Source organism: Carassius gibelio, chromosome B18 (assembly GCF_023724105.1).
Source record: "Carassius gibelio isolate Cgi1373 ecotype wild population from Czech Republic chromosome B18, carGib1.2-hapl.c, whole genome shotgun sequence".
Classification (NCBI taxonomy): Eukaryota; Metazoa; Chordata; class Actinopteri; order Cypriniformes; family Cyprinidae; genus Carassius; species Carassius gibelio.
This window is the reverse complement of record NC_068413.1, coordinates 11,875,402-11,897,177: the sequence shown is the minus strand read 5'-3', so window position 1 is coordinate 11,897,177 and position 21,776 is coordinate 11,875,402. Positions and strand designations below refer to the sequence as shown.

Here is a 21,776-nt window from a genome sequence, read left to right as displayed (position 1 = left end):
ATAAACTAACTATTATAATAACAATAACTGATGCATAATTACATGCAAGTAACCCTAAGGCAAACCCTAACCATATACTAAGTACATGTACTGTAGTTATTTTAATATTAAAAATTAATATTACTCTAATAATATAAGTAATATATATAGTAATAACATTTCTATTACTCAATACTTAAACGTATAATTACACTGTAACAAGGACACCTTAAAATAAAGTGTAACATTATTTGAATCTAGTTTTTTACTTTCAGAATATGACAGGGTGCGCGTGTATCTCTGCATACGACTCAGCTGCATATGCCACAGCTGTGCCAGGGAAATGCCCACGTCCCGGCTGCAAGGAGGCCTTCCTCACCTTCCTGTGTGTGATCTGTGCCTGCAGTATGATCGGAGCCATGGCCCAGACGCCCTCCGTCATCATCCTCATCAGGTGACTCTACCAAACGTATTAAGAAACAGAGCTCCAGTGTTATGGCCTGTACAAACCAAGAGCAATAACTGTGATGATAACTGTGATAGTGTTGTTTATTATAAGCGTGCACTGCAGTCTGGTCGTCTGCAGCTATCAGTGATGAAGCATTGATCTATCTATCTGTCTGTCTGTAAGACTTATACTGTATACTCACCAAAAAAATGTTTAAAAAAATCTCATTTGTTTTTCTTTTAGATCTGAGGGGACGCGTCATGAATGTGTGTATGATCATGAACTTATTTTGTGTTCAATATGTTGACTTGCTTTCTTGCTCTTTTAGAACTGTGAGCCCAGAGCTGAAGTCATACGCTCTTGGAGTCCTTTTTCTGCTTCTGCGACTGTTAGGTGAGATTTCACAGCCCAGAACAACCACATTTACTACTCAAACTACATGCTTTCACAGTATATTGTGGAGAGTCATTGGTTTTCCTCAGTGGAATAAGCATTCTACAGAGTCATTTTCCTCGCAATCCAAAGTGCCATAAAACAACGATAAATGCATTTGCTACGTCTGGTCAAAAAAAAAAAGCAATAGTTTTCTAGCTTTAAAATGAAAGGGATAGCTCATAGATTATTCACCCTTGTGTCTTTCCAAACCTGTAAGACCTTCGTTCATCTTTAGTGCACAACTAAAGATATTTTTGATGAAATTCACAAGCTTTCTGACCCTGGGTTAGTCAACAACGCAACAAATAAATTCAAGGCTCAGAATGGTCAGGGAGCTTTTGAATTTCATCAAAAATATCTTAATTTGTCTTCTGAAGATAATTGAAGGTCTTACAGGTTTGGAACGACATGAGGATGAGAAATTTATGACGGAATTTTCATTTTTGTGTGAACTCTCCCTTTTAAGCAGTTTGTCCTAATTAAGTAGTTCTCAACTTGCTTTATTAATCAGAAAATGAAGACTTTCTCCATTCTCTCAATATTTCAAAACATCTAATATGTGTAGAAGCAGATCAGAATGTCAGTTTTCTCTTTTAAATGCCTCTTTCAGGGTTCATTCCTCCTCCTCTGATATTTGGCATGGGGATCGATTCCACATGCCTTTTCTGGAGCACCGAGTGCGGGGACAAAGGCGCCTGTCTGCTGTACAACAACGTGAGCTACCGGCACCTGTACGTCAGCATGGCCATCGTCCTCAAGGTCGTGGCGTTCCTCCTCTACACGACCACCTGGCAATGCCTGCGCAGAAACTACAAGAAATACATTAAAAACAATGAGGGTTACGTGACACCCACCGAAATGTTCTCGTCCAGCGTGAATCTGGACAGCATCGGGAAGGACAGCAGTCAGAGCCAAGTCAACAGGACTAAATTTATATATAGCCTGGAGGATCACGAGTGGTGTGAAAACATGGAGTCCGTTTTATAGTGGTTTCATGCTAATTGAAGAAGGATTGTCTCTTATTCCAGGATGTGTACGACTTTCTTGTAAACTCCTTCAAACTCTTCTACTGGGTCCATCTTGTTTTTACAAGTTCTCTCACAGGTGTTTCTCCAGTGCCAGTAAAATGTTGTGGTAGTTAGCTGAAGGCGTCTACTTCAATGCCTGATTGTGTAGCTGGTTTGTTCACTTCACACAGCTGTGCATTAGCTGAAGTCATGCACAAAATGACTTTTTTAATAAATATAAAAAAATATATACACACACAACTAAAATCAACAAGTTTAAGTTGTCATCAGTCATCCGGCTGGTTGATGCTGGTTATGTTCTCGACCCCCGCCCCAGTCCGTTATTATTATGGGGATCATTTAGTACATTACAACCAGTTTATTAATACTAATATCATTATATTGGATACTACATACTGCAATTTTATACAGTGTATATATATATATATATATATATATATATATATATATATATATATATATATATATATATATATATATATATATATATATATATATATATATGAAAACAATATCAATTATTTCTCAAAACATTATTAGGGGTGTTTGAGACATTTTTTTTCTTCTAAGTGCTTTTTGCAGCATTTGCTTCTGGCTGTTGTTAATTTATATTGTTTATTGAGGCCTATAATGTCTTAATTTGTAAAGGTTATTGATACTGTACATTGTAAGCTTCTTTATATATTTGTGCAATAGTGGGAGAGTGTATTTGATTTTGTTTCGGATGGTGAAGACATAGCGAATGAGATTTGTAGTTTTATTAATGCATTTAGGAATGCCACTTTATTCAGATGAGAATAATGGCATGTTTGGGACTAGACTTTGAGAAAATATTGTGATCTACAGCGTGACTGACATCAGAGGAGAGGTATTGGGAAAAGGTGTTTTTATTAAATGGCAGAAGACTATTGTCATTTGTGAGTGGTGCTCTCGTCTTGCTGTAGAGCAAATACCGTTCTGATGGTCAGGCTGGGCCTTGGTATTTATGAGTTGGATGAAGAATTAAATTTTATACAATTATAATGTAACATGTAAAAGTGTGTTTCAGGTTTTGATTGAGATTAAACTGTTTTATTTCACTTCACTGCAATAATAAATGCCACTGTGGGTAGAAATAGAGCTGTATACAAAAGACACTTGGATAAAAACTGTTCATGATGAATTTCTGGTTTTACATTATTTGAATTTCCTCTAAAGCTTCTTCATAGCACATCATTCTTGTTTTACAAGCGTCACTGCAGGTAAAAATGTAAGCAGTGTACTTTTCATATCATTTTTTTTTTTAATGGCAAAATAACTTTTATTTTATTCTGCAAATAAATTATTTTTCATAAAATCTCAGATTTGCGTCTATGGTTCTTTTTTACCTAAAAGTTTAAATAGTTAAAAAAAATGTACTCATCCTCAGCCCAACCAAGAAAAAGATGAGTTTATTTGTTCATAAGAACAAATTAAAAAAACAACAACAACATCAACAAATACATCACTTGCTCAGCAGTGGATCCTCTCAAGTGGATGGGTGCCGTCAAAATGAGAGACTAAACAGCTGTTAAAAATGTCTAAATTGTATCAATGTGTTATGATGTGTTTTGCAATGAACAAATTCATCATTACATTTTTTAAATTCAAACCATTACTTCAGGCTAAAATATGAGTCTTGTATCCATAATGTTGATTTTGTTTTCACGAAAAAGTGAATCAGGAGAGAAGTATGCACAGATAAAGCACCAATTACAACTGAAAACAGTTCTAAACAAAGATGTTACTGAACTGTGATGTGGAGGGGGAGGAACAGTCATTATGGATTATGGACTCATATTTTGGCCAAAAGCAACAGTAAAATGTGTTAATGATGGGTTTGTTGTTCACACACATCCAGCTTTTCACTTCACTAGATGTTAGCTGATGGACTGGAGACGTGTGGATTGCTGTGATGTTTTTATCAGCTGTTCGGACTCTCATTCTGACGGCACCCATTCACTGCAGAGGATCCACTGGTGAGCAAGTGATATAATGCTACATTTCTCCAAATCTTTTCATATGAAGAAACAAGCTCAAATACATCTTGGATTGCCTACAGGAGGGTGTGTACATTTTCAGCAAATCCTCAATTTTGGGTGAACTTTTGTTTAATGGAATAGAATTTAAGATATTTTATCAGTAGAGTTTTGTGCAGAATCTACTCTGAAATATGTTAATACTCACTAGGATTTTTTTTTCTTTCATAAAATTCTGTATTCACATCAAAATAAGAATAAGAGGATGTATTATAGTGTAGATGTAAATGGACCCAATTTGGTTATTTATAAAATCTAGGGCAAAATGGAGAGAAGATGACTATAAGCCATTCGACTGCTGGAGTGAGATTTTCACTCTATGGAAAAAGAGATTTCAATCAGAAAGGCCTTATTGCATTTGTGTTTGTCTGCTTCTGATAATATATTCCTTGCTTTACCTTCTCCTCTTGAGCTACACCCTGCAGTTCAACCAAGGAGTTATTAAAAGTATGGACACAAAAAGCTTCTTTTTTTTCATAGAACCTGAAGCTAGTCCTGAAATAAAGAAACTGCTTGGTCTATTGTGGCTATGAAGGTGAAAAGCACATTATTTCACCGTGGGCCTTTGAAATTGAACTCTGGAGCATCTCCAACATCAGAGGCTATACCGCTATCGGGTAAAAAGGCTTTCTTTTGATATCCTTCATAGACACACGCTCTTCACAACAAAAGGTCATATAGAAACCTGGCAACCTTAAAAGTTTTTTATTTATTTAACTGAATGGACGCCAAATGTCAGGCTGTTTGGAATCGACGGGAAGATTTCTGCAGGAGTATTGGAACTGAAATCCATCTGTTGGATTTATTATCTTCCATCAGTTTTTAACAGTGTCTCTTTAAGTGAGGTGACACATATACTGTGTGTTAATCTGCCCTGGTGTGTAAGAAGATTAAAGTCTTTATTTGATGTGGCTTAGATTCCCTTTTGCAGCCTTGACAAAGAACCGATTGAACTGGAAGGAGAGTATGATGAGAGACTTAAAGCAAAGATACCTATTAACTAATAGGGGAACAGATGCAATGTTTTATTTTTATTTATTTTTTTGTAGTTTGCAGCAATGTTGTTTTAGAATAATTGATATACTAGTATAGTTTTTTTTTAACTAGATTTTAACCTGTGTGTTGGTTTCAGTTTAGATTTTTATTAGTTTTTTTTATGTCTCATATGTTACATATATTTTTAATGCGGCAATAAGACATATTTCTGATGCGAAAACCAACAACAAAAGAGCAATATTCGCTAAATAATGTACCAAATATCCCTGAAAGATTCAAGAGGATATTTATAGCATGATGTCCTATTCATTAGCACCTGCTGAAGACACAAAACATCTGCCAACACTACAAAAGGTTTATTCTTGTTAAAAAATATGCTCCATGGAACACACTGTTGTCAAGACTGACATCTCAAATATGTTTTTGGTGCAGTACTGTTCAGTTCCCACTTTCATACATCTCAGAGGATCCAAATGCAGGAGGGATGGGGATATGAAGCATTTATGTTCTGCGGTGCAGGGTTATTTATCAGGGTTATTATTATCAGCAAATAGAGAGCTATTTAAACTGATGTGCAGCAATGAAACAGTTGAGAGAGCTAATTCAATTACCCACCATTTCACATACTTAAAGGAGTAGTACACCCCAAAAAATGATCATTTGCTGAAAATGTACTCACCCTCAGGCCATCCATGTAGATTTTGTTTCTTTATCGGAACAGATTTGGAGAAATAACATTACATCACTTGCTGCATTCACTCTGCAATGAATGGGTACCGTTAGTATAAGAGGCCATAAGAATTCCATACAACTTGTTGTGAAAAGCTGTGTGTTAAACCATAAACACTTAAACCATTGCTTCTTGCCAAAATATGAGTCCATAATCCATAATAATACTCCCTCCAATTAAAGGTTGTCATCTCACGTATGTTTTTTTTTTTTCACTTGTAAATGGTGCTTGATCCGTGCACATTTCTCCACTGATTCAGACAGCCTTTTCACTGAAAAAGCAATATTATGTAGAGAGAACTTGTATTTTAGCCAGATGTGGAATTTATTGTGATATTTTGATATATCTCTCATTTTGAGTTTGAAGTCATTCAGTCATTTTGATGGCACCCATTCACTGTAGAGTATCCATTGGTGAAATTTCTGATTAAGAAACAAATTCAACTACATCTTTTCAGCAAATGTACATTTTTTGGTGAACTATTCCTTTAACTGCTAGTACAGAAGCCTTTGTTGGTATATCACCTGTGAAACTGGAGGGCAACCTCTTAAAAATGAGGTGAAAAAAGTGTTTTTGTTTGGGAATTAAAAGCTTTTACAATATTTACAATGTTTCCCTGAAGACTTCATCTCTAACCATGGAGTGCATTAGTAGGGTTTGATCTGGCATGTGTTGTGTATGTGTTTCTCTGCACATTGCATCTGTTTCACTTTGTTTCACATAATAATCCATCACTGCTAGGGCTATCCCATCAAACTGTGCATAATTAATTTGAGGATTCGTAACAAGGCCTAATTTCTCAGGAGACTGAAGTGTTTGTGTGAAAATGCACAGGATATTTTATGTAAATAAGTCAATCCAAAGAGAGTCGGTGTTCTGCTGCAGTGCTTTAACTGAAAAAAGATGCTGAATTTATGGTTTTGTAAATTATCCTTCAGAACTACTGCTCAAGTTGTCCATAATAATCAAACAACTTAATCGTCTTCAGCTGAAGATAAACCCTGCTGTGTCACAAATATAAATCCAAAATATGCCTGACACTCTTCAAATGGCACTCATAATATTTGAGAGAGAAGCGGGAAGGAAGGATTGTCAGTTTGCTCTTTGTGTTGTGCATTTTTGATGTTCGGTTCAAAGTAGATGTTGAGAGCAGCTCAAATGCTCAAATACAGACTGAGTTTAGGGAATAAATAAGGAACTTGATGCTTTGTGATCATAACCAAGGGATATAAATATATCCTATTTATATATTATATATACCCCAGTTATATATATTTCGGTTTGATTATATATATATAATGTATTTTTTCAATGCAAGCAAAAGTAAACTACAATCTAGATCTAAAATAAATGTTGAATGCTCAGAATATTCTTTAATTTTAACTTTGTTTGTTTTCCATTAATGTTCTAGCAGTTATTTTGTAAGCATTACAATATATGATTGCATATTGTGCAATTGCAATTTCATATTCTTTCTTTTTTTTTCACGATACAGGAAAGTGATTTTTTTAGATGAAGACAATAGAAAAAGTGTCAGATATCCTCTTAAGCATTTCTCACTTATTCTTTGGACTGTTTCAACATAACATCTTACAATAAAATTAAATAGCAAAAGTATTTCCCTTCCCTGTGGCTGAGGGTTGAGCAGTGTGTGTGTGTGTGTGTGTGCGGAGGCAGGAAAAGATTATTTAAAAGCATTACAAAAACCCATTACTTGCCTTCATGAAATCCTTAGAAGCAGGTTGGAAATGGAGCATGGTCATTTTCCATTGGATAACTTGATATACACATTGCACACGCAGGGCTAAACTGGGTCCGGTGCAATGGCACACTGAGCTGATGGAAATATGGGCACTATTTTCTACCTTAATGTTGCAGCAGAAGAATTATATTGGCTCAAGGCATTCAAGAACTGCTGTGACTCACTGACATGAAATGTTGCTCATTTATTTGCAAGCAGCTCCGCTGACTCTCCGACAGCTTCAGTAGCCTGGTCCAAGTCCAAGATGAAAAAAGACCTACAAACTACTTGAAATACCCTTTAACACAGTCATTCTGAATTTGATTTACTTTTTCACTTATTTCACTTTACTATACTAGTATTGACATTACAAGGAGGGGTTTGCAGTTATACCATAGAACCATTTCGATTCCTGCGTACTGGATGCAGCACAATGCAGCAGGACAAATTCCCGACAGTAAACCGATGTCCCATTCTATTTCTGACCCAAATGGCCAATAAAAAAGAACCTTTAGGTATCATTTTCACTGACAGATAGTAGGCTTATTTAACGCTCACACATAAACAAAATGTTATTTAGAAGGTTTTCACAAGCCATCATGCATACAGACTCCCTAAAGCAATTGTGAGGACAAATTAAAAATATAGCAGAAAGATGACCCCCTTTTTCCTTTCCTTCCTCTTTTCTCCATGGACACCACCATTTCTAGGCCATCTCTTACAGCACGGAGCACACTCGTATCAGAATGATTCAAATAAGATTCCCTCTGATTCTTTTAGAAATTCACTATTGGTTTGTGGGCACAAAACAATGTTTTGTGGGCTCATTTGCCCATATATAAAAAAAAAATTGACAAAAAAAGGAAATTACAGATCTTATGCTGACGAAATATCAAGTAAAAGGCTTAGCCTAGTTCCCTCAAAAATGAAAATAAGCTTGTGTTTTACTCACCCTCGAAGCAGGTGTATACGACTTTATTCTTTCAGACGAATCCAGTCAGAGTTATATATAAAAAAATTCACAAGTCATCAAATAAAGCATGCACATGCTTAATAAAACATGTTGCACACGGCTCCGGTGGGTTAATAAAGGCCTTCTGTAGTGAATCCATTCGTTTTTTGTAAGAAAAATATTTGTTTATTTTTCTATAAAAATGTTTGTTATGGATGCGAAATCACAGAAAATGAAAAAGAACTTGGTCCAATTTATTTATTTTTCTTTTTTTTATGAAGGATGAAAGTTTTGGAGGCAGTGTGTAAATGTGATTGATACAACGTGAGGTCGTATTTATTTTTTAACATGCAAAAAATTCAGACAGGGATTTGTGGGAAGACAATTAGTTTAATGGCAATATGAACATTATGCATGAATTCATAAATGATCATGAACAATCAGTTAATAGGCTGGATGTACAGTATAGGACACTTTCAGTTTGCTAGCATTATGTGTATATTCTTCCATTTCTAAAAACAGGATTAGGTTCATCCTAAATATGCATGTGACAATGGTATGGCAGCAATGTATTATGATATTTGAATCATTAAAATATAATAAATGGACTAAAAATTCCAAAGTGTCCCACTATCAGTATTTTGTAATACAAAGTTACAGTTGCCTACATAAGTAGTGAGGGTGTTAGACCTGACAGGAAACTGTGATATAAACAGTTCATCTTTCACAGTGCGAGAATCTTCTTCATTTGTAGGTTTAGAAATGATATGCCAGGACTGTTTGAGTTTGTTCCTGAGCCTGGAAAATGGTAAAAACTGTCATAAACATTCTTCGTTAGTAACATTTTTGCCAGCTTTTTTCCAGTTATGCCTGCTGGGTGCACTCTTAAAAAGACAGCAAATTTTAATACCTCTTATAACATCTGGTGTTGTGAAACACTTGGTGAGTGATCATGATAACCAGTCAATCTTAGCTTAAAAAACAATTATGCTGCCTAATTGTATAGGCTTTAGGCAAATTAAAGTTTTACTACCTTTCAATGAAATCAGAGACGATCAGAATCAAAGATGAAAGGACTGTTGGCTCTGTGTGTGTGTGTGTGTGTGTGTGTAGTGGGGTTCAATTGACCAAATGTCCCTACAATGTATGCAAAACCCCATTAGCACACTGACATTGTGACCTCCAGTAATTAAATTTGTTTTCTGACCAGCTGTGACTGCAAGGCGATGAGCAAGAGTATACTAGCTAACACACTACACTTACTGTTTTTCCATATACTGTAAATATATGGCAACTTCCACAATATTTTTAATGTAAGAGCTGGGGCAGATATTTTTTAACTTTAATGTGCAATGTTTGTCAGCCACTTCCTGTCATTTTAGCTTCTAATGTGCAGTCAGATTTTCAAAATTTCACTGAAATTTCATTGGCAAAAAATAAAAAAAATAAATAAAATTTATAAAAATACAAAATATTGTCAATAGTAATGTATATAGCACAGCTCAAGCGGAAGTTTCTCTAAAACTAAGCAGCTTTCTGTTTTTGTGGCAAATCATTGTGATCAACTGAAACCTGCTGTGAAATCTGCATGAGAAATTTCTCACCCTCAAATTAAACTCAAACTGCAGACTATTATTTCTTATAATATAACTTTAATTTAGTTATTGTATTGTAATAATAAACAAACTGTGAAAAAAACGGTGTTACTGTTACTGCACTCTGATATTCTTCTAGTTATTTAGAAAGTGGCTAATGAATCGGAAGACTCGCACATTAACAGGAAACGGATCAAATGTTGCATTTAGTACTGCAGTTGCGTAGCTCCGCCCACACGAAAATCTAATTGAATATAATTAAGTCTCCTCGTGCATATTAAACATGATTTCACGATTGTGGAAGTTGGAAAATATTTCAAATCCCTTAAGTTTAACAAAGAAAATTATGAAAAGCATGCAGCCCTAAATAACAGCATGGAAGTCGGGAAAATAAAAGGACACACAAGAAAGCGCGCAGACGGGGGGAACTGTTCTGATTGGCTGTGATTTGTGATTGATCATGTCGCGTCTACAGCTGTTTCAGGTTGACTGTAGACAGACAAATTGCTTTTCGTTGTAACCCTGTCGCGTCGCACCTGGTTAGGACAAGGATTTAGAATTAGATGTCAGAAAATACCGTTAGTTCAATATAAGAAACTATAGAAGTCAATGGAAAGTCTTCACTGTAGAGAAACAAACGTCTGTGTCTTTGTCAAATAGAAACAAAGAGAGCAAGATGGAGAGAGGGAATCATATTTCATATTCAATTTCAAATCCACGCCTTCTGCCACTATATACCAATTTTAACTGAACGCATAACATTCATATGCGAGTTTATGCACCTTGCAGGCAAAGTTTCAAGGGAACTGCCACCCACCAGATCTCCGAGGAGTAACGGCAGGAGTAGAAGAGAAGAAAGCACGTTCACGTTTGCCTCATCTCTACACTACTTGAGTGGAAGAAGCTGATGGACGTGATGTTTAATGCAGACAACTGCTCGCTAACCTGCACGGCCGGTTAGAATGGTCCGGCTTTGTCGAGGAGACGGAGGAACAGCACATGCGTTGCCCTGCGTGAGGAAGAAGAACAGATTTCTATTGCGCTTATAGTTCAACGCATCTGTACAACCGCACATATCGCTCCAGTCATGTCTTTTGAATTCCGAATACTGATGTTTGGAATCGGGACAGCCCTGGTTATATTTGTGATTATAGCTGATATATCGGAAGTGGAGGAAGAAATCGCGTAAGTAAATTCGATTAACGTCCAATAAACAATACTGATGAATATATCGCATTCTTGTTTTGGTCTTTGTTTCAACGCACAGTTGCACTCTATTTATGACGTTTATGTTTAGGACATTGTCCTCCGTGCTTTGATTGTCTCAAGAGACTTTGTAGAAGCCCAAACAATGGACAGTCCATTTAGGACTAGCCTGAGCTTGTGTTTATACCATTACTGTTTGTGTATATACAAAAAAAAATGAAAAAATGAAAAAGAGCAGTGCATTTTATTTACTTGATTATTATTATTATTATTATTATTATTATTATTTATTTTTAAAAATCAATCTTAAATTGGAGCTGTGTTTTGAAAAATAACTGGTCTGCCGTACTCTAAGCTTTTCAGTTGCTGTCTAAAAAGCAACCGTATTCCAAAAAGCCAGCCTGACCACCCTACTGAGCTGATTTGTTGCTGTTCCAAGATGATTTACCAACTTAATAACCACCTTGGACCAGCTAATAACCATTTTGGAACCACAAATAACCAGCTTACACCAATTACAATGTTGTAAAACACAGACTACATCTTAAACAGTGTCTTCCAAGCAGGGTTGGTTTGGTCTTTCATCAAACAGGGTAATACTGGGTCTAAGTCAAAAGAGGGAGACAATGTGTTGTCCCAAGGACTATTGTTTGCAAAGCCATATCCTGTGGTTGTGGGTTCTTAAATTTGAGGGAATAGCTTGTTTGATATTACTTAGTTTGATGTCATTGATAGTTCTGTAGAATCTGGAGGGGTTATGTGAGATTTTAAAGCTTTTAAAGTTAATCTTTTATCCATTCACCGTTACTTTCCAGCAGAGTGATAATATTTTGGAACTGGTTTAGCTGAATATTGTTAATATAGTCTCAAACTATTAATGCTTGGCAGGTCTCCAAAACAAGTCCTTCAGACTTTGCTGAGTGTGAAACCCTGTATGAGAGTCATCAGATAAATGCGGCTGACCCTGGTGCTCTGTAACGGATGGTTGTTGGTTTGTGGGTTTTTGTTCTGCTCTTGAGTGTGCTCCGTTTGTGCCCATTCATGGCAAGTGAAAAGACAGTCTGATCTGTGGTTTGTGGCAGCTCGGGGATTACTGTTTGATTTGTGACTTTAAAGTTACAGCCTGGAGACAAAAATGAACGGCTTGCCTTTCCTCAGTTATAATTGAACCCTGTAGCAGAAATCCTCAGGCTTACATAATTTCAAAAATCTCTGGACATACACTTTAAAGCTCTTGAGCGAGAAGAATGTTTGTGTGTGGATGGATTAATTGCAAGAATAATTGCATGCGAAAACAACACTCAAACACAAGTGTATGCTGCCAAGATATGCATATAGGCCTAGTGCTTAATTTTTAAATGGATCATGCCTAGAGTTGCCACATTTGACATTTTATGCAAAGTATTTGGCTTGTTTCCGTAAACCGTGAGATTGTATTTCACATTCCTGCTGCACTGATTACTATTTATCCATTAAGCGTGGAAAGGGAATATTCCATCCCTCATATTTGCGAACCCAAAATATCCCAGAGACAAAATATAATTGTAAAATCCCAATTTGGAAATTTCACACCTCATTTACTAGCTGTCGGAAGGCATTAGATGATGCTTATGATCTATTTTTTGCTTAAGTTATTGGTGAGATTTATAATTTATTGCCATTTAGATTATAATTCCATATCATACAAAGGATCTAAGGGGTATATCTCAGAGCAGTTATAAGCGCTTTGAAGCAACACCACTGTTAAATCTGCATTTGAAGCTGCTCCCCAGAATTTTAAGAGATCTGTGCTCTGTCTGCTTAATAATGCTCGTAGCCATGACTTTGAGGGGGACATGAAGAACATTACAAAGAGTGGTAGACAAAATAGGACTGATTTTCTCAAGGAGACAATGCTATCCTGTCCTAACTGTTTTGAAGGGGGGCACCCCGCAGGAAGAGGTGGTTTGAACGGCATGATGTCCGTTACCTATTATCCTTGCCATTATTTTCTGAATGGAATAGTTCACCAAAAAAAGAAAATTTGCTAACCCACAGGCCACCCAATGTGTGTATGAATTAGTTTCTTTATCAAAGCCGATTTGGAGAAATTTGCCAATACAATACCTTCTACCAATGGATCCTCTGCAGTGAATGGGTGCCGTCTGAATAAGAGTCTAAAAGCTGATGAAAACCACATTAATCCACAAGACACCAGTCCATCGGTTATCCTGTGATGTGAAAAGTTGCATGTTTAGAATGAACAAATTCAACGCATGGTGAGCAAGTGATGCAACGCTAAATTCATCCAAATCTGTTCTACATCTTGAATGGCCTGAGGGTAATTCCTCTAGGCTTTAGTGCAAATTCTGACACTTTATTTTTATGAAATGATTAATCCGTAATAACCATAACCTTGTGTTTGTACCATTAAAATATTCTAAAAGGTTTAGAAGTGGGAGCGCCTTCTATTAAGACCTAAATAAACATCATCATAATTCAATTTCATATATTTTTCCAGTCCAGGGTCTAATTGCCTTTATCTCAATTATCTACTCCGAGAGCATTATTAATGGTTCTATTGCTGGATAATGATGATGAATATTTGATGCCTTCTGCTCTTAGGAACATTGAGGATTCACAGAAGTTTCACTTAAAAAGCTTCGGCCTTCAGTCCTGCAGGTTTGTAATCTGATTTGTTATATCATTTATGATTTATGGTGTTTTCATGAGATCATTCCAATGATGCTTACAAAACACACATTTAAGTCCGTTTCTCAGTGTTATAGACCTTTTTAGACTCATTAAACATAGCTGCCAGTATTTTTTTGAGGTGACAGATGTTGTTATTTGTAGCTGTGTCTAACAGTGATGTTTGGCAGACATGCACATAAACCTGATCTTTTTCCTCCATCAGAAATTCAGTCCTGAATGCTGTTCCTACTTCACTAGTCGCCTATAGAAAGAGCAAAGTCTCTGCTTCTCCAATTCCACTGCCAGGCATAAAGAGCAAAACCAGCAATTCATCCTCACCAGAATGGACTTTCAACAGAACCTTGTCTAACCTCATCAGGTACGGCTTGAATTTATTCAGATGCACTGTATGGCATTTCTAAAGAATATGGTGCCCTGTTAATACTTTGTTTTCGAATCCCTTAGCATTCATAAAGTGTGTTGCTGTTTTTCATTCTGCTTTCAGGAAAAACATTTTGAGGTTCCTGGATGCTGAGAGGGACATCTCAATTCTTAAGAGCACCTTTAAACCCGGCGATGTAATTCATTATATATTTGACCGGCAGAGCACCACAAACATCTCAGAGAACCTGTACAACCTTTTGCCGACTGTGTCTCCCATGAAGAACCGGCATTACAAGCAATGTGCCATCGTAGGGAACTCTGGGATACTGCTGAATAGCAGCTGTGGCAGAGAGATCGATTCACATGACTTTGTCATCAGGTAAGCAACTTTTCTTCTGTTTTGTGTCGTAGCATTCAACAGTTTGTGCTGTTGATGTAAACTTAGCCAGCTCTCATCCTGAATCAAACAATAAATCCACCTAAACTAGCTGTAAAGAACAATGTACCAGAACTAATACGATATATAAAATACTCACTCCTTTGATACCAGATTCATTTAAGTGATAACTGTGTTTGTGCCTATTATGCAATTGCCACTCTTTCTCATAAATCGGTCTTTATTTCTTGTAACTGTGACTTGATATCTCACAGTGACTTTTTTTTATTGTCACAATTACCTTTTTTTTCCTTTTTTTTTTTTTACTCTGAGGTGGAAATGTGTTATGAATAACAGGCAGAAAAAAATCTCAGATTCAGAGGTTTCAAGTTCAACATGAGTAGTATTAATACCTCAGAGCGGCGAGGCTGATGTTCATTTATTTTGAAGTGAATTAAAACCTGTTCTGTGATGTGTGTATCTTTGCAGCTGTAGATTCACATGCTCTGTGTTCAACTTACTTTAAAGAAATTGGTTGGATTTCAAAAACATTACGATCTGTATGCGACACAATGCACTTTTGAAATCGCTGTCAGTACTACATCCAGGCTTGACTCATACTGTCGGAAGGCTTCCAGAAGGGTGATACATACTGCAATTAGTGACCAGCTGAGCCAGTATGACATTTGTATAAGTCATACTAAGCTACAGCCCAGGAAACATAATTAGGCTGTCTTCTAAAAGTGACTACAGTTCACTTGCCTGTAAAGTGCTTTGCCTAACAGCCGAAAGCTGTTTTCTTGAGAAAAAAGAAAAAAAAAAATTATTTTAGTGCGCTTCATGTAATATACTAGTGTGATACTGTGAGATTTCCAGTCCTAAATGAGTCTTCATCAGCCCAGCTGTGCTCTTAGGACATTAATGTCATTCAGCCCCAGTCCAGGGACATACAGAGCCTCGAAGATTAAGTAATGGAAGAACTTAAATCCCTCCTGTGTGTTTGGCATGGCTTTTCTGCTGGGCAAGGACAAGACTGTGTGGGAGTGTGACCGTGACAGCTAAGCCTCGGCAGTCGGCAAGAAGCCAGTGTTGAAAGGTTTTCCAGGTATTGTGGCAAGATGATAATGCCAACACTGTGCTCAGTATTTGCTTTAAAGTCACCTCTGTGTGTCTTTTATAAAAAAAAGTTAAATTATGGGATGAGCTTTAAAAACACTTGCTTAGTCTGTAGGAGTATTCTGTATGTGAGAAGATAGTGCCTACTGAGATAGTATGTTAAAAGCTTATTTCAGTTCATATTCATGGTGTCCCAAAATAGCACAGTTAAGTATACTTAGATAATCTTAAAATGATTTTAAGTACTAAAGGATTACTTTTAACTGAAAATTTTAACTGAAAAACGGAAATTTTTAACTGTTTTAACATTTATTTTTAAAAGATGAAGCTTGCTATTATGGAAATGGGCCTTACATTTCCGACGAGTGCTCACGGTGTTCGGCCAATCACAATGCATTGGGTCAGCTGGCCAGTCAGAGCAGACTTGTCGGCAGGAGGGACTTTGTAGAAAACAATGCGTTTGAGAGAGGTGGGGCATAGAAGACCTACAATAATGTAAAGTATTTGACGATACTGTTTTTAGAACATTAAAGCATGTCAACATATATTCTGTTACATCAAATACACAAAATAATGAAAAAGAAAACAGAACGGTCTGACTTTATCTTTGTAAAATGATGCTTCATAAAATATCTGCCTGAAACAAAAACTACAGAGGGTCTAAAGGAACGCAAATTCACTCATTGACAGCAGGTGGCGCTTATGGAACAGCAGCAATATAGCGTTTCTTTGGTTACTGCTGTAAATAAAACACTGCTGCGCTTATAAACACTGCTTTATAAGAAAGTAACCTCTTTCTGACCTCTTTTAACTTCATGTTTATAGACTCAGGAATGATGTATTTTTCTTTATCATTGGTCCAGAAACTCCCATAAAAAAATTTACATATGAAGGGAGTGACAGACTTACTTTCAAAGGTCTGTTCCATTAAATTGGATGTGTTATTACTCAAGCAGTGAGCAGTACCTTTAGTTGTATAATTTTTTCACATAGATTTTGTAAAGTCTTCATTAAAGCATTATAAGCAAAACACATTATAGACTAAAGGTCTGGGGTGACTCAAAATATTACAAACTTGTCTTTGAAGCAAAAAAAAAATCATATAAGGTATAAAAGACTGTTTGCTTAACAGGTTTAATAAGGGAAATAACTACAATCCTGTGAATCATTATGAATGAGTCAAATAAAAAAAGGTTAAATAAAATAATTGGATTAAATATGTTGTGACCATCAAATCACAAGAATTATGATTAACTAAAAGAATAAAGGTGAAGTGCAAAAAAGAGCACCTACAGCACAGGTCTTTTAAAAAAAAATTACTTATTTGAAAAGCCCCCTAAGGACTGGTAAAATGAAAGGTATTTTTTACTTCCAGAATCCAAGCTGTTGCACTCTATAGAGAAATAACATTAAAAGAAGACCATTTCGTCAGTGCTATCGCACTCCTTTTGGCAACTGCGTAAATGCAACACTTATTTGAAGGATCTGCATTGACACATTTGTGTAGAGTATGTTATGGGTGTAAAGTAGTCTCTTTGAAGCAGCCATGCAGAGTGAAATAAACTTCAGATATATTTATAGTTGATCACTTGTTACCAGAAAACTAAGGCTTGATCATATGTCACATTTACATATACAATAAAGAAACTAACTTGAGATCATTTTAAGTAGTGCTATGAAACGATTAATCCCGATTTATGTAATGTGTGTATTGTGTACATTTATTGTGTATATATAAATACAGATATATTTCGTAAATATTGATATGTACATATTTATATAATTCATGTTATATATAAATATTTTTTTATATAAACAACTTATTTTTCTTAAATATATACATGCATGTGTGTGCATTTATACATAAATATACACAGTATACCCACATATATTATGTAAACACAAAGTTTTATTTTGGATGTGATTAATCATTTGACAGCACTAATATTAGGACTTAACAATATGAATATATGTGTTTCCAAGGTGTAACCTGGCTCCAGTGGAGGAGTATGCGACTGATGTGGGCCTGCGCACCAGTCTGGTGACTATGAATCCTTCTGTGGTGCAGCGTGCTTTTCAGGACCTGAACAGTGAGGAGTGGGTACAGCGCTTCGTCCACAGGCTGCAGAGCCTCAGCGGGAGTGTGCTGTGGATCCCTGCCTTCATGGCTAAAGGAGGAGAGGAGCGAGTGGAGTGGGCCATCCGCCTAATTCTTCTGCATACCGTGAACGTCCGCACCGCCTTCCCCTCCCTGCGTCTGCTCCATGCTGTCAGAGGGTACGTGTCTGTGCATTTAAGCCTACTCAACACTCATGCTCGCTGAAGCAGGTGTATCATGCCTCTCGCTATTTATAGTTCGAGCATCAATACATTCACATCCTACTCTGCGACCACAGTGTGGGGCTGTTCCTGTAAGTGGACCGAGGCGCAAGTGCATACCATCATTTCTATATCTGTATTTTTTTCAAAAGGTCTTTGTAAGTTCTCTCAATAAATTCAAGCCCCTCCAGGCTCAATTGTAGTCGGCTGTCTTTAAATAGCACGCAACCTTTGCCTCTTTCATTGACCTCTGCATATTTTAAGTCTGCTATTCAGCCCTCCCTTGGAGCAGAGTGGCTGGAGCCCGCCATCCTCACAATGCACCTAGCCGAGAATGTTTTTTCTTCGATCCATCTGTGTAACATGGGTTGCTGGGGCCAGGATAAAGGTCATGCAAGAGACAGCTGTTCAGTGAATGGTGTATTGAGGAAAATATGCCATTACAATATGTTGCAGTTGATCAAATGATTAAAAAGTAGTACTCTTTTAAAAATAATATTTGCATACACTACAATGAAGAAAACTTTTCGAGAACCTCAGGAATTGCTAGTTAATTTCTCAAACGGTTACAAAGAAACCGAATTAAACATGGAATTTTGAAGTAGAAAAACATATTTTCTTGTCTAATGTACTTTAGGATTTTTTTTTTTTTTTTTTTTTTTTTTTTTTTATACACAACTTCGAAAAAATACAGTTACCAGTTAGGTCTGGATCAGTGCCTGCTATAATTTACAGCATTAGCAGAAAGAATATTTCATTGATACAATACTGTTTCTAAATATATAGAGAGAGAAACTTAACAGTTTCCACAAAAATATTGAGCAGCACAGCTGTTTTCAAGGTTGATAATCATGAGAAATCTGTCTTGAGCAAATCAGCATATTAGAAAGATTTCTAGACAATCATGTGACACTGACAGCTGGAGAAATGGTTGATGGTAATTTAGCTTTGCCATTACAGGAATAAATTACAAATTTAAATATTATGAATATTTAAATATTTTTAAATCCCAAATTAATCAGAAAGCAGAATTCTGTACTCCAACCTGAAGTACAAAGACCAGAGGTAGCTTTAAGTTATGCGACCCTCTTTATCTGAAACTCCTTTCCTCAAAGCCCCCCTTTTTCGCCAACCGTTCTGAATGAATGACACCTCACAGATACACAGAGAGAGCCCCACTGTGAGGGTGATTCAGGGGTGAGGGGACTGGAGAGGGTTCAGTGCCTCTTTATGGACATTGTTCAATTGTCTGATCTTCTCCTTTTAAACCTGGAAGAGCGGCACAGCCGTCAGGTTTGGCAGTTTAGAGTTTAGCATGAGAATATTTTAAAAATGGGATTTAGCCTAAATTCAGCAGCTGAGTTCAGACTCCTTTTTTAGTAACTTTAGCTGTTAGCACACTTAGGATTTGGATTGGCACTTCACCTTATACACCTACTGTCCAGGTTTTGGGTGAGTTTCCTTTCTTTTTTTTTCTTTTTTTTTTGAGAGGAATCACTATTTTTATTCTGTAAAGACACAATCAATTCATAAAGTGACAAGGAAAGACATTTCTAATGTGACAACAGTTTTTAATTTAAAGTTAATGTTGTTTTTTTAACTCTTTTGAATCATAACAATTCATTAAAAAAGAAAAAAAACAAGGAACAGTTTCCACAAAACTCTTACGAATAAAAAGTTCAATATAAAGAATAGGAACAAAGGTTTTTAGAGCCCCAACTTAGCATATTAGTATGATTTCTGACGTACCATGTGACTAATGGCTGCTGAACATTCAATCTTTCTGAAGACTTTATTAAAGGCATAGTTTATTAATTACTCACCCTCATGTCGTTCCAAATCTGTAAGACTTTGTTCACCTTTGGAACATGTTCAAGGCCAGAAAGGTTGTAAGGACATCATTAAAAGTCCATGTGACATCAGTGGTTAAGCTGTAATTTTATAATAGAATACTTTTAGTGCTCAAAGAAAACAAAAAACATGACACTCTTCTGAACACACGAAGACAAAGAATTGTTGAATGGAGTCATATTTCTTTTTTTTTTTCTTTTTTTTTTTTTTGGCAAAAAAAGTATTCCCATAGCTTCATAAAACTGTTGAACTGGTGATGTCACATGGACTATTTTAATGATGTCCTTAATACCTTTCTGGGCCTTGAACGTGTTAATGTCTATGCAGGGTTAGATATTTCTCAGATTTCTTTAAAAATATCTTAATTTGTGTTCCAAAGATGAATGGTCTTACATGTTTCAAATGACATGAGGGTGAGTAATTAATGACAGTTTTCCTTTTGAGTGAACTATCCCTTCAATGTAATTGATCTACAAATAGAAAACGGCATAGTATAATAATAATAGTAAGAAAGCATGCACTCGGTCTTATGTTTGTAATCATTCATTTTCTTTCAGATACTGGTTGACCAATCAGGTCCAGATCAAAAGACCCACCACGGGACTCCTGATGTACACCATGGCCACACGCTTTTGTGATGAGATCCACTTGTACGGCTTCTGGCCTTTCGCCCATGATCCTGACGGCAAACCGGTCAAGTACCACTACTACGACACGCTAACTTACCACTACACATCCAGTGCCAGTCCACACACCATGCCTTTGGAATTTCGAACTTTAAGTGCTCTTCACAGACAGGGGGCGCTGCGGCTGCACACGGGACCCTGTAAACTTCCAACATGAGCGTTTGCAGCCTCGTTCCAAATGGTTTCATACACTGGACCGCAGACATTGATTACCTGAATACTTCAGGTACATTTCTGACCAAATGTGAGAATGCAATATGAACGGGGGATATTGTTTCTTTCTTTTAAAGTGTTCAACCTTAAGAAGGTTTTAAATCTCTAATATTCTTTTTAATATATATTTAAAAGTCCCTTGCCATTGTTTTATCCCATGTTTTTAAACATGAAAAATAACTTCTTTTTATTTCTTTTTTTAAATATTTTATGCCATATTTGGCCACAAGGTGGAAGCATATGAGAGAATAAAATGAGAGGCTCTTTTTGTCTTTAGCCTTTAAGCTTTTTGGGACAATTTGTGTGTGTATATATATAAAAAAAAACAGTCTAAATTAAGAATGTCATTTATTTGTTGCCTTTTCAGTCTACATGTCTGTTGAGCCCGGAGACAGCATGACTGAATGTAGGACTGTTGTCAGTTTTTACATTTAACATGATACGGTTTAGACATTTTAAATGGTTTAAAAGGGTTTTATCACTACGTTGCTACATGCGTTCTTCTAGACGATGTTTTGGACGATAATTTAGTGCCTCGAGTAGGAGATGGTGTTATGCTGCATCATGTGACACTTGATCAAGTTGCCTTAGAAAGACAAAGTGAGTAGTGTTGTGACTTTTAGCAGGTGTTAAAACTTTAGCATTAATGTGCAGTAATACTTGTGGAACATGTGAACTGCAGCTGTCTGAACACTCTGGTGTTTGCACAGCGAGGCAGCTATCAGAGCGGGTGCAGTCCCACGCTGAGATACTGTAGCCGAATCCAGTACACACCCAGCTGTTCACACACTCCTGTGTGCTCAAGGATGGTCGACCGTGAAGGGATGCTCAGTGTGTACACTTTGGAATTTGTTAAAGCCACATAGTAGCGGCGTCTCTGTATCTAAGGGGTTTTTGGGGGGAGTTTTGGACTTCTTTTGTATGTGACACATATTACATGTTTAAGTGAATGTATTTGTGATAACTTATAAGTAAAGAAAATACTGCTGTA

The 21,776-nt window shown here is 36.5% G+C and overlaps 2 protein-coding genes across 2 annotated transcripts in view; both read left to right on the top strand.

Moving 5' to 3' along the window:
- Window positions 1-3,231, top strand: part of LOC127977161 (solute carrier organic anion transporter family member 3A1-like) — a 47,290-nt gene extending 44,059 nt beyond the window's left edge. The window contains exons 8-10 of the mRNA XM_052581874.1: window positions 255-433; window positions 756-820; window positions 1,473-3,231. Coding sequence (XP_052437834.1) covers window positions 255-433; window positions 756-820; window positions 1,473-1,849 — 621 coding nt within the window. The 3' untranslated portion in view covers window positions 1,850-3,231. The remainder of the gene's footprint in view (window positions 1-254; window positions 434-755; window positions 821-1,472) is intronic.
- A 7,151-nt stretch (window positions 3,232-10,382) lies between these two features.
- LOC127977171 (alpha-2,8-sialyltransferase 8B-like) lies at window positions 10,383-21,776 on the top strand. The gene is made up of 6 exons (XM_052581888.1): window positions 10,383-11,146; window positions 13,772-13,828; window positions 14,064-14,219; window positions 14,346-14,603; window positions 17,700-17,993; window positions 20,444-21,776. The coding sequence occupies exons 1-6, from the start codon at window positions 11,049-11,051 to the stop codon at window positions 20,727-20,729; spliced, it is 1,149 nt and encodes a 382-aa protein (XP_052437848.1). The 5' UTR covers window positions 10,383-11,048; the 3' UTR covers window positions 20,730-21,776.